The following is an 18,020-nucleotide window of genomic DNA, read 5'->3' as shown; positions in this document are numbered from 1 at the left end:
TCTGTAAATGGAACTTAGGTAAATATTAAAACACTAGAGGCCCGGCGCACGAAATTCGTGCATGGGTACGGTCCCTAGGCCTGGCCTGGGATCAGGGCCATCTTCCCCGCCTGCCGGCAGTTGGCCCCACCCTTCAACGCCACCCACCCCGGTTCCCTGTTCCCCATCAGGAGATCGGAGTCTGCCAGGCTAGGGGAAGAGACTAAGAGGTTGGCCGGCAGGCCCCTATCGTGGCCTGCGGGCAGCTCCTGTGTTGAGCATCTGCCCCCTGGTGGTCAGTGCGCGTCATAACAACCGGTCATTCTGCTGTTTGGTCAATTTGCATATTACCCTTTTATTATATAGGACTACAGGCCCAGTGCATGAAATTCATGCACAGGTGGGTTCCCTAGGCCTGGCCTGTGATCAGGGCCGATCAGGGCCTTCTGGCTGCTGGCCGGGGCCTTCCTTTGTTCCACGCCGCCCCCTGGTGGCCAGTGCACGTCATAGCGAGTGATCGGTCTCCCGGTCGAACTTCCACAGGGACAATTTGCACATTAGACTTTTATATAGAGAGATATGTTTCCTACCCAGTCCCTCAGTGGTTGAGCGTTGACCTATGAGCCAGGAATTCAGTTCAATTCCTGGTCAGGGCACATGCCCGGGTTGCTGCCAGATCCCCAGTATGGGGTATGCAGGTGGCAGCCGATCAATGATTCTCTCTAATCATTGATGTTTCTCCCTCTCTCCCCGTGTCCCTTCCTCTCTGAAATTAATAAAATGATATGTATATGTAAAAGCAAATTTACCTTCAAAAAAATAAAACATACATTTTCTATCACTATATGTCAATAGGAAATCAGACTGCTGCAATATTGACAGTAACTATAACAAAAAAATAAAAAATAAAATGTTTTTACATTTTAACCAAAGACCGCTGACTGGTTACTTGTGGCCTGAGGTCTACTCTGTCTGTTAAACAGGGAGCTTGGCGGGTGCTTAAAAGGTATTGAAGACACTAGCCGCAATTGGTAACACACTTCTGGATGAAATCAGAGGGAATGGAAATGGAATGGAAAAAGGAGTAACTTTCACACAGTGTGCTTCACTGCCATTTCGTGCTGGGTCTGGGTGCCACTCCTGTAGGAGACACAAGCCACAGTGGGGGACACAGACCTAGAAAAACAGAGACCAGACAGAAAGGCAAGGACAGTCATACTCAACAATCACACCTCAAGCTCTTAACACCGAACTCAAAAGAGCTGGGCCCGCCACTAAACACGTGTACCCACAGGCGGTAGCAGCAGGTGCCATACTGGGCCAGGGGATGGCACTGCAGAAAGAGACTAGGCTAGACCTTATGACAGAAAGGTACACATACCATGAAATCCATGGAGTGGCTCTGTCTTTAAGAGGCAAAGGAATGATGTTTTCTCCAGTGCAAACTAACAGCTTTGAAAAGACAAAAGACAAGACCAGAGAGGTGGAGGAGGGAGGAGCACGCAGTCTAATTGTGAATAGAGTGACATTTTCCCTAAAGCAGACCAGAAAGCTGGGGCAACAGGAAGACCTGTTAGGGCTACTTCAACAGGCCAAATGTGGGACGAGAGGCATTCCAAGTCTTTATCCTCTCATCTAAAAGCTCTGGAAAACACACTTGCAGAAACAAACATTTCTCCTGATCCCAGCCTAGAGAGCTGAACAGATTGTTTGTGCTCTAAGCACGTCTCTTCCTGTTACTCTACCAAAGGGGGGAAGGTGGCACTTCTGGGAACTCTTGAAATACAGTCCCTTGAGTACTAGATGACGCTTCATTTAGAACCTTGACAAAATAGTAGAGGATAGCATTGAAGAGCTGATTGTCTAGATTCTAAGTAACTCCCCCTGCACACATTGACGTAAGAAACCATAACAATATATCTTGTTTTATTGAGTTCCTTCCAGCTCTGAACCAGAGGCTAAGTCATGCCAAGGAGATGACACAGGTGAGGGACGGCTGGAGGGCTTGAGTTGGGTAGCTCTCTCTCTCACGCCCCATCACCATGGCTTCTGTCAAAAAATCTGATTGCAATGAAAATTGAATTTGTGGATTCTATATCCCATTTTGATGTGAAATGTCTAACTCCGAAGCATTCTGGTTTATTAAATGGCACGAATGTCAACTAAATCTTTTTGGCATTTGTTTTTTTCCAGAGATGTCAACACAGTCTTAACATCTCTCTATCTTTTCATGTCTGGCCCTTTTGGGAACCGTCAGTCAGTGGTTCTGGGAAAAAATGGCTCTTCGGCCTGCCCCGAGCATCACCCAACTTTATGACCGAACCATCTGTCATCCCACTTCAACGAAGCCCTGCTGCTGGCTCCCTCGGGATTGTGGTGGTGGCCGGCAAAAGCAGGGAGAGATGACTCAGACCAGGGTTTGAATTTCTATGGTGAGCTCCATTTTGTCTCTTTCCTATTATTGCCCCTGATTTCTTAGAACTTGTCAAAAATGATAAGAATCTGCGGCAAAATCTTCTCTCGACAGGAAGAGAAACACTCCAAGGTTATTCTGACTTTCCTCAACCGGCAGCTCTGTGAAGGGGACGGGGGGCAGGGGACCCCAGGGGACTTGAAAACCTTTCAAACTTCACAGGGCCAGGTTCCAGTGTAACCTCTTCCTCTAGTGAGGAAATTAAGGACAAGAGATGTTATGTCACACCCCCAAGGTCACAGAGCAAGTTAGAGGCAGGCTGAGATTACACAGTTAGAACCAGGGTGAGATTACAAAGGTGGACAGGATGCAGATGGGGAGTTCAGACTCCCAGCAGACCACTACTTGCACGGCGAGCCAACCACAGCAAACGGTGCGTAAGGAGCCTTCCTTCTCTGCCATCACCTCGAAGGCCTCACAGTATCCTGGGGCTCAGTCTCCCCAGAGTACCTTCCACACTGTGGTCAGGTAGAGGTGCAGAGCACTGTGTTCAGGTTGCAGAAGGAATTTTGTTTTGATACTTAACCTCTCCAACCCCCCTGTGCAATGGGGTAATTACAGTAACCCCGTCCCAGGGCTGTTGTCAGCATCCAGTCACAAATATGTAGTCATGGTTCAATAACTACAGCCTGTCATTACCATGCACTGATGGGAATTTTTACTTTGAGCATGGCTGAATGTATTTCTGTATCATTTGTATTCCAAGAGGAAAGAAAGAATAAAAGAACAAAAGGACAAAAAGGAAAACTGGCTAACAAAAGCTAAAAATCAAGCTAGAAGAAGGCATGCTATGCTATGTAAGGGTCGGCTCAGGGGATGAGCTGCTCAGGTTGGATTCATTCACCTTGAGCTGCACATGGAAAGCCAGAACTTGCCAGGCCAAGAGGATTCTGCAGAGCTGTGGTAGAGCTTGGGGAGGGTGGGATGAAGCTTTGGGAGGAAGTGATGAGGCAGATGTTGGGGGGGAGGGGGACGACAGACAAGGCTTCAATGCCAGAATTCCTGGAGGGTAGGAGGGCAGCTAGGGAGTGACATGATCTGACTGTGCTCTCACTGACTTTGAAGGGTCTCCATTACCTCAACCATTCAAGCATTTTCCTCCAAACAGACCTGGTATTGTAACACATTCTATGTGAGGTGGATTTTATCACCAGCCATGGGGAAACAGGAGGATACACCATATGGCAAAATTCTGTCTAAAAAAACTGCTTTAAAGATCTCCATTCTTTCTCCTCCTGGGCCAGGTACCTCATTTCTTTCCCCATCTCTCTCTCCACCACGGCCTCTAAAACCCCTCTGGCTACTCTGATTATCCCACCCTTGCTAGCAACTGGCTTTCAAGGCCTGTGCAGCAATTCAAAAGCTCTAGACATTCTTCTGGGTCCGAACAAATTGACAGCTGACAGTTGTGCATGAACAAGGCCAATGTCACATATGACAAGGATCTGCATATGAAAGGGAAAACGGTACATGTGTGATGGGAGGACACACACTCACTGGTGTTCAGTCACCGAAAGGCAGGTTTTGTTGCCAACTTCATTGAGTTTCCTTGCTAGCCACTTCCCTCTGACTGAAATAAACACTGGAAAATATACTGTCCTTTTGGCTTCAACCCTTAAGTGCTGAGTGACAGACAAATTCCAAAGAAACCCAGATGCACTTTCCATGGCCCGGGAAGACACAACAGCAAGTTCAGACTCCCAGCAGGCCACGTGCTTCCTTGCTCCCTTCCCGCCTGGGTCAGATGCTGCTCTGCAGAATGAGTCAGAGTAAGTCTCTCCTTTCCATTGCTTCCACCCAAAAACCCTAGGGGAAGGGGAGTGGTGGGGGTGGAGCTCCCAACTAATTCAAACAATCCTAAAAGAAGGGAAGGGTGTAACTCTGAGGTGTCAGTAACCAGTTACTAAGCTTTCCCCACTAAGTTCTGATTTCTGGATTCTTCCTCCTTATCAGTAGTCTCCAGCAAAGGGTGGAAAAGGACCCAGACCAAAGTTACAGAAAAAGAAGTAGACAATCAAACCTGGATAAAGAAACCACAATAATGCTAGGTAAAATAATGGTCAAAATAATTTTTTTTCTTTTGACCATGCAAGGTCTCCTTGGCTATAGTCACGCAAGCACTGCCAGCTTTGGAAAACTATAGACCAACTATTTCGAAAGCTAACCAGATGTTGGGCTGATTTCCAATGTACTTCCAGTTCTGATTATGTGTCAGTCGAGATCCAAAATGTTGTTTTGCCAGCTCTCTGCATGGCGAAAGCCTCCCTTTATCCTATTACCTTTCAACCTTTCCCATACCTCTCATCTATGTTCCAGTAACTTCTCAGCAAAGCAAAACAAGCCTGATTCCTCTTGGTTAAACAATAATAAATGGAGGGGCAGGAGTAGAAGGGTGGAGGGTGAAGTGGGGGAACCTTTAAGAATACAAAAGCTGCAAATCTCACCCCCCTCCTTGGGCCAGGGCTCTGCAGACCTGACAAAAGAGAGAAGCCTGCATTTTCTATTACAGATATGAACCAGAATTCATTATGTGGACCAATTGAATCACAAGGAGCGCCTTCCTCCAACCGGTCAACCCTTTCCACTGTGGGATATTCATTTCGGTACAGCATCTAATCTATTATGATTTACTGGAAGGCCTGGGCTAACATTTGGTTTTTATTAACGTTGCTTTTATGTTAAAATTGTCTTATGATGAAAAATCTATCAGAAAGAGACCATTTCATTAGGGGGCCTGCTTGGAGGGTATGGATCTGGAAAAGACAGGTTGAAAGTTAAGTGCAGCTAACTGCCTGCTGCCTAACCAAAAACCAAACAACTAACCACCACCACCAACAATAACAAACTGCAACCTCCCCCTCCCCAAATGCAGACGCTGTGCCCACAGGCCAGGACTAGAGCACAAACCAGGTGGTAGCTCCTCTACTAGGCAATTTGCCCTGTGGGTCCCCCAGGCTCCTGGGCCTCTGTTTACCAAACTTGAACCCTCCAGCTTCCTCCCCAAACTGTTCCATGGCCCACGCTCGCTGGTTCTAGAAATGGCACCACCAGCCACACAGTGGCAATGAGTCAAGGATCTGGACATCAGCCAGACTTTTTTTTTTTTTTAACATTTTCCCTGCCTTTTTAACAAAGAGCCTGCATTAAAAAAAAAAAAAAATGTTTTTATTGGTTTCAGACACAAGAAGGGAGAGGGAGAGAGAGAGAGAAACATCAATGATGAGAGAGAACCATCAATAGGCTGCCTCCGCTAGGCCCCCTACTGGGGATCTAGCCTGAGATCCAGGCATGAGCCCTGCCCTGGAATCGAACCCTGTCATCCCGGTTCATGGGTTGACGCTCAACCACTGAGCCAGGCAGCCTTCCTTCCAAATCAAGCAGAACTCCCCCTCCCTCAGTCCTGCTCCTCTCCTTGTCTTCCCATCTTAGCAAACAGTCCTACATAGTTGCTCAAGTGTCCTTTTCATTCAACCCCCACATCCAATCCATCAGCTCACTTGGCTCTAACTCCAAAATATATCATAAAACCTTCCACTTTTCCCCATCTCTACAGCCAACGTGCTAATTCAATCCACATTAGCCTGTGTCTGGACCACTGCAATAGCTTCCTAACAAGCCTCCCAGCCTTCCCTCTTGCAACTCACTTCCCCACCCCAATTAATCTACTTTCCATCCAACAGCTAGAGGGTTCTTTCGAAAATTTCCATTGTGCCACTCTTCTAATTAAAAATCCTTTAGGAGTTTCCCACTGAACTCAGAATAAAACCTAAATTCCTTTTCACAGCCTTCTATGCCCTTCATAATCTTGTCCTGGCCCCCTGGTCAGCCTCACCTTGGCCTGCTTTTGGATCCTCAAACCAGTTCTTTCCCACTTCAGGGCCTTTGCACAGGCTGTTAGTACACTCTTGCCCCAGATTCTGCAGAGCTGACTCTTACTCACTCTTTGGGCCTCAGTTCAGATGTTCCTTCCTCACAGCAGCTTTCCCTGACCACCCTAGCTAGTAACCCTTGCACCACCACCATCGGTTTACTACACAATCACAATTTACCTTCTTGTTCACTTGAACAAGACTCATCAAACTTGTTCTAGTGCTCACAACAGTGCCTAGCACGTAGCAAGTCCTCAGCAGATGTCTGTCAAACAATGAGAAAGCCTTTCAGTTTCACCTCCTCAACACTGCCCACATCTTCATCCCGCCCTCCTCTGGCTGAACTACTGTGAACCCATCCTGCTGGATGCAGAGGATCAGATCAGTTCCCGGCTGAACTACTAGGCACATCAGCCTCCACTGTGCCACAGTCTCCTTACAAATCCTTTGTACCAGACCGAAGCTTTTTTGGGCAAGGGTCTCAGGTGGCCTGGAGTTTGTAGCCCATGCTGAGTACACTGCCTAGCATGCAGCTGGGGCCCACATGCATTTGTTGAATCACTACACGAATAAAATCATCATGATCTACCTGATTACATGGTCTTTTGGAACCAAAGGAGATTTCAGAGGAAACAGATGGTCACTTGCAAGAGAAAGCAAAAAGCAAACCCCTGTAAGCCATACAGATTACATAATGCTTTCCTTGAACAACCTTCAGAGCCTCCCGCATCAGAATACAATCTAAGCTTCTGATCTGTCATGAAGTGTTTCCGCTTACCTGTCATGCTGCTGTCCCTCCCACCATTCTCACCATGCTCCATTAAAGCAGTCACACTCGCTTTCATAAAATTGTTTGTTTCGCCATTGTATTCTCAATACTAATCACAGTGCCTGGCATTTAATAAGGGCTTCACAATTAGCTTTTAGAAGGGCAAATGAATAAATAAATGAATAGCGTTAGTAGGAAACAAAAGAAGAAATTAAATGTCCTCAAATACACAGTCCCACTCTTTTAAGAAGAAATCCCCAAGAAAAAAGGTAGGCTCCCCAGATAGGACCTTGGGGTATGATCTCTCTGGGTCATAGCACTGAACAAAGAGTACTGCAGTGTGTGTGCAAACCATGACTTCTCCCCTCTCCACACGGGGGGGGGGGGGGCTCCAGGAAGGAAGCCCATAGGGAAAGCCAGCTACCCACAAGATGAGTTCACCCAGGTGCCCCTTGGCCCTCCGGAGCCAACATCTTCACCCTCCAGATAGTACCTTCCCTGTGAGCCCCTGAGTACCGGCTGTGAGGAAGGCAGCAGCCCAGGGGAGCAGCTGCATGGCTGAGAGACACTCAATCAGCAACTCTGGCTGAGTGCCGACCGACTGATGCAGGTGCTAAGTTGGATGCTGCAAGGGGCCAATGGGAGAGATGCGGTCTCTTTCTACCTTCAGAAGCTGGGCAAGCCAGAATGGGAGAGGAAACATGAAGAGGAAAATGCTATAGCCACTTTGGAAAATAGTTTTTTAAGAACAAAGGAACATACACCTGTCATAACATTCACCCATTCCATTCCTGGGTATTTATTTACCCAAAACAAAGGGAAATATATGTCCACAGAAGACTTGTACGTAAATGCTCATAGCAGCTTTATTTGCAATAACCAAAAACTAGAAACAAACCAAATGTCCACTAACAGATAAATGGAAAAAACAAATTGTGGTACATTCATACAATGGAATAGTATTCAACAAGAAGAAGAAATGACTATCAGTACACACAACATGGTTGAATCCCAAAATAATTATGTAGATTGAAAGAAGTTATATTGCATGATTTTATTTATATGAAATTCTAGAAAACACAAGCTAATCTACAGTGACAGGGTGCAGTTCAGTGTTGCTTGAGGAGAGGGTGAAAGAGGAGAAGGAGAGAAGGGTGACAAAGGGACAGGAGGAAACATTTGGAGTGATGGCTATGTACATTGTAGTGATGGTTTCATAGGTGTATACATATGCCAAAATTAATCAAACTGTGCACCTTAAATATGTGCAGTTTATTGTATATCAACTATACCTCAATACAACTTTTTTTTTAAAATGCCATGACTTCCAGCAAAGATGGATTGGATTTACTCTCCTGATCCAAGCAACTAAAAAGCTAGGCAAATATATAAAACAATGGTTATGAGACACTGGACACAACAACAGGCAGCATAGAAGAGTGAGCTTCAGAGAGAGGAAATGAAGGCAGTGGGCCCAGTGCTTCAGCTCACTGTACGGAAAGATTTTTCAGGCCTCAGCAGACATAGAGAAAACCCAAGAAAAGCCCTTGGTCTTTATGAGGTAAAACGGCAGAGTTTGGAGATGAAGGAGGTCAAGGCTGATAGACGTGAAGGGAGAAAGTACTGGAGAAGAGGGAGCTGAAGAGGGAGCTGTGGAGGTCTGCAGAGGGTTCCTTCTGAGGCGGCAGCTAAGTTCTGCTCTGTGCACACATGTAAGGAAAGGAGAAGACCTCCTGACATGCAGCAGGTGAACGACCCCTGGAACTCACCCAGGCCTGAGAAGAGTTCATGTGCCCACCAGCCACCATGGATTAACCACCTAACGGTGGCCCTCGGAGCAGAGTCCTCAGAAGGGGACTGCCTCAGGAGTGGGGCCAAGTGAGCCTGAGGTTAAAGGCTGTTTTGGACTCACACCAATAAAGCTTAAAAGCAAGCTTTGAAAAGGAGCAAACTGATTCCAAGAAATTTGGAATGTTGGATATGTCCTAGGACAAAGCCAAAAAATATCAAAAGGAAGAAAGGCTTCAGCATCCTGCACGGTAATATTCACAACTGTTAAATATGTCTGTGTGTGTCTCTGTGTGTGTGTGTGTGTGTGTGTATCACAAAACCAAACCTGGAGAAACATCAATAATAGAAACAGCTAGAAATGACACAGAAGATAGCAAAGGTAAGAAAAAAAATCAGAAGGGAAATCACAACATATTTTAAAACACATAAAAATATATGAAATTTATCCCATGCAGCTAAAGCAGTACTTAAAGGTAAATTTAGAGCACTGAACTCATTTTATGAAATAAAAGTTTAAAAATCAATGACTGGTATGGGAGGGTATGACTGAAAAGGAATAACTTGAGGGAATTTTTGGTTGATGACACTGTAACACAGTAATTATAGTGGTGCTCACACAAATCCATACATGTACTAAAATTCATAAAACTACACACAGAAAGTTAATTTTACTGTATGTTAATTTTAAAAAAGTAAAATAAAATAAATTAGCTTAAAAATCAATGATTAACCTTCCATCTTAAGAAACAACAAAGAGTAAATAAAATCTAAGGTAAGGAGCTGAAGGTAAGAAACAAATATAAGAACAGAAGTTAGTGCAATAAGAAACAGAAAAACAATACAGAAAAATCAGTAAAACTAAAAGAAAGTTCTTTAAAAATTTCAATAAAATTAATATAAAACTGATAAATCTCTAGCCAAATTGGTCAGAAAAAAAAATGAAGACCTAAATTATTAATACCATGAATCAGAAAGGGGCTATCATTACAGATCCTACAGAAATTTAAAGGAAATAAAAACTATACATATAATGGCCCTAGCTGGCTTGGCTCAGTGGATAGAGCGTCAGCCTGCAGACTAAAGGGTCCCAGGTTTGATTCCGGTCAAGAGCACATGCCTGGGTTGCAGGCTCAATCCCCAGTAGGAGTTCTGTAGGAGGCAGCTAGCTGATCAATGATTCTCTCTCATCATTGATGTTTCTCTCTCTCTCTCCTTCTCCCTTCCTCTCTGAAATCAATAAAGATATATATATTTTTTTTTAAAGTTAAAAAAATAATGAACAAGTGTTTGTCAACAAACTCGACAGTGTAGATAAAACGACAAACTCCTTAAAAGACATGAGCTATGAAAACTCACTGAAGAAGAAACAGATAAATTTTAATAGCTCTATATCTACTAAAGAAACTGAGTAGTTAAAAACTTTCCCTCAAAGGAAACTCCAGGCCCTGAGGGCTTCACTGCTGAATTCTACCAAACAGTTTAAGGAAGAAATAATACCACTTCTACAAAAACTCTTCCAGAAAATTCAGGAGGAGGGAATACTTCCAATTCATTCCATAAAATGAGCATATCTCTGAGAGTAAACAAGAGAATTACAAGAAGACCACAGACCAATATCACTCATGCACATAGATGCAAAAATCCTTAGCCAAATTTTAGCAAATTGAATCCAATAATGTGAAAAATGTGTCTGCCACATTAGCTGGTACTAACCCAGAGTGCGTATCACTTGAAGGGATCATAGAAAACCTCCTGGAGAAGGTGACTTCTGAGAGGACATTTGACAGGCAAGCAAAATGTTAATAGGTGGTGGTGATGGGATAGAGAAAATGGTAGGAAAAAACACAAAGAAATACAAGAAGGTGGCCAACTAGCCAGAAACAGGTAGAGATATTGGCACTGACTGGGGTGGCTGCCAGGCTTTCAAAGAGCTCCTTTCTCTGGGAATAGTCCCAGACACAGGCTTATCCCATGGGGCTAAGTCTGTGCTGTTACCCTGCCCCCTGGCCATATCTGACTGTTCCGGAGTTAGATACTACCTAGCTGGAACAATCAGATTCTTGCCCAAGAATCTGGAACTTGAATGGAGGCAAACTCTCAGCCTGTGATTTGCTGGGGCCACATCAGGATCTACCTTGAGGGAAGTCCTCAGAGCAGATCAGTTCCTGCCCTTCTCTCAGCTTTTCAGCAACTTCTTGGACCCTATGAGCTGCCCGTGGGGCCTTCCCTTTTAGTTAAATTAATGAGAGATGGCTTCTGTTGCTTGTAATCAAAAGAACATTCAAGAGTTCAGTGAGCATAACAGCAAGTTTATCTGTATGAAAGAGTTATGTCACTACATAAAAATGTTAACCTCTGGGCCAGAGCCAAGGGTCTGTGAAGGGAAGTCAGGGGAATCACATGAAGTTGGAATGATGGGTGAGTGTGGATACTGTAAATGACAGGTACAGGAGGGTGAAGTTTAAGGGAAAGAAAAAGGCACTAAAGGTTTCTGACCAGGGGAAGGACATGGTCAGCAGTCTTACAGAGGATTACCTTGCAGTGCCATGGAGGATGGATTATAAAAAACGTATGACCCCATGGGAAGGCTGTGGTAACAGCCACTGGAATAATGTGCCCAGATTGCTCTTGCTCTTATGTCTTTGGCTCTCACCTCCAGCATCTAGCTTAGAGCCACACACTGAGTCACACTCTGCTGGTCAAACGGACTGAAGAAAGCACTGACAAAACTTAATGGCTAAATGCTGGGATCCAAGGAGAAAAGGAGCTAAAAAGGTCATGGCAGTCTCAACCTTGGTTGGCAATTTCAACTAAACCGGAATGGCAGGAGGTATGATGAGGTGAGGGTATATTTATGAGGATGAGTATTGTATAGACAGATTGTTTCAAGGTGTTGCTAAAACACCTAGGTAGAGTGTCCAGGATGCAACCGGCAGGAGTTCAGTCTCTTGGAGGTCTGTTTACCCCCAGTAACTGAGGGCTTCTGTGTGCCAGGCACCAAGCCAGGAGCTAATGGGGATCGCAAAGCCATGGGAGTGAATAAGACTGTGGAGGGAGAGGAGCATCATTGGTCAGTCCTGTCTATAGAGGGAAAAGGCTGGAAATAGTTTCAGTGCCATTCAATTAGGGAATGGCAGAATAAATGGTGGCACAGACATGTGATTAAAAAAAACGGGGCAATTCTATAGGGAGGTGAAATGATGTGCTGATGCACGTTATGTTGAGTGCTTTTTAAATGTCTCTAGCCATAGGCTTAGTAAAACCCACCTCCACTTACTTCCCAATAAGCTCAAGAAAAACCTACTAAAACATCCCTTGATGCAAAGTCTCCTCTATGCCAAGCCCAGTCGTGGCAGGAGCCAGAGGAATATCCTTGATTTCTTCTTGGAAGCAATTCTGATGTGGATGTTTCAGAACTTGCTCTGTCAAGCCAGATGGGGCACTCACCAGGCTGTTCCCAGGGAGGAAGTGAATGAATGAACCCTAATCAAATCAGTCAGCTCTGCGGGAGTCTGATCCTGACCACTCAGCCTCAACAGGGGAAGCAGGAGAACCACACCTTTCTTCAGAAAGGAAACCTACACTTCCACACAATCCACCTAGAGTCTATTTTAGCTCAGAACCCAGAATGAGAACATCAACTATTATAAATAGCAAAACCAAGGTTACACTTTGACTAATTTCAGTTCTGATGCTAGGAAAGAAGTCGGACACTAAGGCAGTTGTAAAGCAAGGGGTCAAAAGAAAACCACGGTGTGAATACAGTGTCTGGGTCAGACAGTCACACCTGAATCATCCCGCCGCACCCCCCCCCCCCCCGCACTCCCCGCCCCGCCACCCATATTGCAAAAGTAACCAATGCCTGTGGCTTTAGTCTGTAGAAAAACACCTGAGAAATTCTAACAAGGTGGAAGAGAAGTTTTGAGGGAGTCCATCAAAACCTCAAAGGGAAGTCCTCAAGAAAAGCAGCTTTTCTCCTTCCCTCCAGACAGCAGAGGCAGGGATGGCAGAAAGGCAGGGAGGTGAGTGGGCTTACCTTTGTTGTGAGACATGGCGTAGAGGAGGCAGAGCACGAAGAGCGCGTGGTAATCATCGTCTGGGCTATCCAGGGCATGGTACACCATGTCCAGGAAGGGCCTGGAAAAGAGGAGGGACACTCATGAGCTTCGTGGCACACACGGACGAACACTTCTCCTCTCCCACCTGTTGTCTTTGCCTCTTACAGCTCTGCCACCAGCATGCAGGGAGCCCACCAAGTGCCCAGGCCAGGACCAGGCACTGAGGACACAAGACAAATGAGAGACAGGCTCTGTCCTGAGGTAGAGGGGAAAGAGACTATCTCCAGGGGAAAGAGACTGAGGAACAGACCACTTAATTACTCTGCAATCGTTCACCAGCTGTCCCAGACACTGGCGATAAACGATACAAAGTCCTTGCTCTGAGCACTTCCATGCCAAGATGCAGAGAAGAGCAGACAGACCACATCATCACTTCAAAGAGTGACAGAATGAAGAAAACCGGGCAATGTGACAGACTAATACCAGACAAGGCACCAAGTCAGAACAATTTCAGAATGTGGGTCTTGGGCTCAAATTCTGATTCTGCCTCTTCTTAGCTGCACACCCTTGGGTAAGTTACCTATAACTTCTCCATTTCCCCACCTGTAAGATAGGGATTAAACTCATACAAGGTTATTATGAGGAGTCAAGTGAAACGAGACTGAAAGGCATTTAACATAGGGCCAGGTACACAGTGGAAAGTGCTGGTACATGGGAATTGTGGTTTGATTTCTACTTTGAATACTTCAAGGGCATTTCTCCATGATCTCACTTCAGCAGGTCCTGGCCCAGCAATTTCTTGGACTGACTTTCCCTGACTGGTGAGAATCGATGAGGTCTCCCACCTCTGATGCTTTGTGGGCAAGATCTATGGAGTGGCTGCAAATATCACAAACCGCACGCCCTGAATGCTGCCCTTCCAGGTGAGGGCCTGGCTGGGAAAGACTCAACACAAGAGTAATAGAATATGCACAGTTCTGGCCCTGAGGCCAGAGGCTCTGACCCCGTGACTGTCTGCGGCTGCCCCTCTGGGTGCCAGGCTTAAGCCCGGAGAGCAGAACGCCTCAATGAGTGACCAAAGGCACACTTGACCCCTGGAAGGACACACAGCTACTGTCAACACCGGTTGTCTGGGGGGAGTGAAATTGTGGCAGAGAAGTACCACATAACCTGTTTTACTTTTCTGAATTTTGAATGCCATAAATGCACACTGAAAAATGCAAAAGGGAAAGTAGTGAAAATGTACCTGTCATACATTTCAAACCAACATGGGCACACAGAAATGGAAGGAAGAACCTTAAAGGGGATGTTTATGTTTGGGCTGTTTCCCGTGAGTCCCAGATTGAGCATCACTTTTCAGATGCGTGAATAGTTTTGCAATGTGTGCATTTGGGTTTCTGTAAGTCCAGTGATAGCACTTTCAAATTAAAAGTGGGATAAAGTAGAAAATGCTTTCTTATAAACCAGCTGCTTGGAGTTTGGATTGTATTTTCACTTGGGAATAATGTGAAAAACCAAATGCCCAGGAGCAGAGGGTGGGCTGGGTAGATGTATCATCTCTTATGAAATGAAGTATTATAAAGCCATTAGTTTTTAATTTATTAAGAGTACAACAAGTGAAAAAGAGTCTGGGGTTTGATTAGACAGAAAAAAGGAAGAAGAAATTACAAATATGGCATGGTATAAGTTATTGGGGGGAAGGAGGAAAGAATTCCCACAGAATTGGCATTGAAAAAAAACTGGCAGGAAATAACCAAAATTTATTAAGTTAGTAACAGCTGCCTTTCAATGCTGGCATCACGGAAATCTTTTTTTTTCCTTCTTTACACATTTCAAGACTTTTTATTTATTTTTTTATTTTAAAGAAAATGTTTTGAATGGCTTTTAGTTTCTCGGCATATATCTAACCCTGAATGCAGATATAGCCCATATGCAGGAACAGTTACGCTTTGTATTATGGTGTTTCTTCAGATAAGTGGACCAATGTCAAGATCCAATTCATGTCAAGAACAAACTGTCCCCCTCCCTCACCCTCAGCGCCCCCCCCCCCCCCCCCTCCACGCTCAGTGCCGGGAACTGGGAGGACAGAAGTCCTTGGCGGCGTTTCTGACAACCAACAACTCAATACCTTTTCAGAGAGAAGATAAGACAACTCCCACCTGGGCCACTCTCTCCTTGGCATTCAGTCTCAGGACAGAATTCCCGGGGCCACAGCCCATTTCGGCACCAGGATTAGCTCCCATTATAAATCATGTAGTGGAAGATGCCAGTTAAAGTCACCAAATGTTAAGGAACAATCTCAATCAACCCTAAGAAAATCCCTTTCTTCACTAAAATTCAGGGGGGGAAAGAAGTGTTAACCCCAAAATTCAAACTTAACATTTTGGTCTGTTCACCTTTTTTTTTTTAGGAAACACATGGATCTTTTTCTTCCTTTAGCAAAGCTATAGTTTTACCATACTATGTAAAATACTAGTATGTGCTCTGTTTCCATTTATTGAATCCTAAGAAACTGAAAACATAATGACAGTATTCACTTAAAAGCAAGAGCCAATAATCTATTAAGCAGATGCACCTTCATTTGCTTGAGCATCCCCCACTTCTAGTCATTTGTGGTTTTTCCAATTATTCATAGTCTATCTAATGCTGTGCCAAGCATCTGAAGGTTGCTTCCCCTTTCTTTCTGTGTTTAGAATGATTTCCTTAATTTTCAGAGCTTCAGGAGTTACATTTTTTGCTGCCAAGCAAAATCAAAAAGGTCTTTGTAAGTTACAACAACCAATAGCCCACACTGCACTCCAGTGTGTTCTATTTAACCAAAACTAAAAATGGCTCCCTTGTGCATCTGATAAAAATTAATCCTGTTAAGTAACTGAAACATCTGCCAAGCAAAGAGATAAGTAAGACATGGAGGGAAAAAAGTGTGCTTCAACTCTTCACATCCAGTAGGATTAATACATAGGGTGGGGGTTTGTGTGAATTTCAACCACCCTACCCTCAGGGTTCAGGAATGATTTCCTTGTAGGCTGACAGAGGAACCATGCTGCTGTGCATTTATTAACACTAAAGCAGGATTAGGAGGTTATTACAGGGGTCTGTGCATATGGCGCCCTCCTAACAGTTCACTGAACACCCTGGGAGCATTCTACCCAAGTCTATTCCAAAAGGGGTGGTGCTATAGCAAGGTTCCAGGAAATGTGGCATCTCGAAAGTTTAAGAGCATGTAGCTGTGGCAGGCCATCACTGAAATAAACCATCAGGCACCAAGTCAAAGGTGGACAGCAGCATTTAATCATCCTGGCAGAGTCATGAGGGCAGGCCCTGTGGATAGCCATGTGTGTGGCAGAGAATGAATGAGACAGAGAGACCCAAACACTGCTCCCAGGGTCTTCCAGGAATGGCTATACAAGGTTACAGGCCCTCCCATACCCTTTAAAGCAGGGCCCAGCACTGCAGTGCTTGGGGGTGGGGAAGGTGGTGGCATCATGTCCTGCTCATTCTCTTTCCAAGGGGTGAGTGTGCTAGAGCAGCGGTCGCCAACCAGTGGTGGTTCGCGAGGTCCGAAAGGTTGGCGACCGCTGCGCTAGAGTGCTGAGTGTCAGCTCCGTCCCCATGCCTCTTGAGAAGAGCTGACTTTCTTGGTGGCCAAGAAGTGAAGTAGAGGGAAAGGCAGGAAGCAAGGTGGCTTGGTTGAGAAGCAGATGAGACCATTTGGGTGGTAGGAAGAGGCCCAGGGTTATCCTTAGGGGGCACCCCAGCCAAGGCACCCACCCTCACTGCTGAGCCCATCTCCTTATCCCAGAGACTGAGCAGTACCTCACCTGCCAGGCTGGCTTGTGGGCAGCCCTCCCCAGCATCAGCACGAGTGTACCCCACCTGCCAGGCTGGGCCTCCCACCTGTTCCACTGCACACTCTCCAAGCCGGTGGCGGCGCTCTTCTCCTCATCTGTGGTGTTCTGCTCCTGCATGGAGGTGCTGGCCGCCAACTCTGGGAGCTTGCTGCGCTCCATGATCACCATCTCTATCTCTGGAAGCAAATACAGAGACTGGGATGAGCCCAGATAGCTTCCCAGACCTACTTTATAGACTTACTCATGGTTGAGACAAAGCCCCAGAAACTGTTCCTAACACATCAAGCAAATATTCAACAGTGATGAAAGGCGCACCAGCAACATGCTGGGGGAAATATAAGACAAAGGCCAGAACCTCTCTTTCCTTTCATCTGGGCATCACCAAGAAACAGGGCCCTGATTTTGACTGGAAAGAACTGCGATTTTATTTATCTCAAGGGTTTTTTTTAAAAAATAGTAATTTATTTTATTTTTATTGATACCATACTTCCTTCCCCAAAGAGCTGAGGCAGCAAGGAAACATGTGGTTAACAAAACATAACCAAATTCCCTGAAAACACTCTGAAACTGTTTATACGTTAGAAAAACCTTTGATGTGACTGAAGCCTTTTGTTTTCCCTTTCTATTTACAACTTCTGGGCGCAGAGAGAGGTTAGGAACCATGTTTTATTTTTCCCAATTAAAGAAGAGCAATTTGTAGTTACTGACTTAAGCATGGAGCACATTTTATTTTTCAGAACCAATGAAGGAAAACATCTTGCATTAGAGATGGATGGTTGTTGCGCTGTGAGGTGTCCTGTTAAGAGTTCTTTGACACACAGGTATAGACCTTCAAATAGTTCTTGGAACCCAGACTGTAGTTCATTTCCCCCATCTTTGGGAGACAAAATGGGGGTGGGGAATATGATTAAAAGGTAAACCTGCGTTTCTGTTTCCAGAAAGATGGGAGCACACCGGGTTTTAACATGACCTCTGCCATCGTCATTCCCTGGACCCACAGGAGCCGCCTCTTGGCCACTCCTCTTTTCATGCTTGCCTAGTTTACACAGACCCAAGTGATTTTAAGTGGAAATGAGCTCATGTCACCCTTCTGCTCAAAACTCCGCACTGCCTTCACTTCACATTCAGCATGAAATCCAAATGCCTCCATGGCGTCAAGGGCTTGCACAGCCTGGCACCCGTCCACCTCTGACCTCACCTCCTGGCCCTCTCCACCCAACACCACTCCAG

At 45.3% G+C, this 18,020-nt stretch overlaps 1 protein-coding gene across 5 annotated transcripts in view; it reads right to left on the bottom strand.

Moving 5' to 3' along the window:
• Positions 1 to 18,020, bottom strand: part of CLEC16A (C-type lectin domain containing 16A) — a 221,380-nt gene that overhangs the window by 132,653 nt on the left and 70,707 nt on the right. For all 5 annotated transcript variants that reach the window (XM_059693162.1, XM_059693163.1, XM_059693164.1 and 2 more), the window contains 2 exons: positions 16,837 to 16,966; positions 12,918 to 13,018 (listed from right to left, as the gene is read on the bottom strand). In XM_059693162.1, coding sequence (XP_059549145.1) covers positions 12,918 to 13,018; positions 16,837 to 16,966 — 231 coding nt within the window. The remainder of the gene's footprint in view (positions 1 to 12,917; positions 13,019 to 16,836; positions 16,967 to 18,020) is intronic.

The sequence above is a fragment of the Myotis daubentonii genome, chromosome 4, assembly GCF_963259705.1.
Source record: "Myotis daubentonii chromosome 4, mMyoDau2.1, whole genome shotgun sequence".
NCBI lineage: Eukaryota > Metazoa > Chordata > Mammalia > Chiroptera > Vespertilionidae > Myotis > Myotis daubentonii.
The sequence above is the reverse complement of the archived record's forward strand: the minus strand, read 5'-3'. Positions and strand labels throughout refer to the sequence as shown.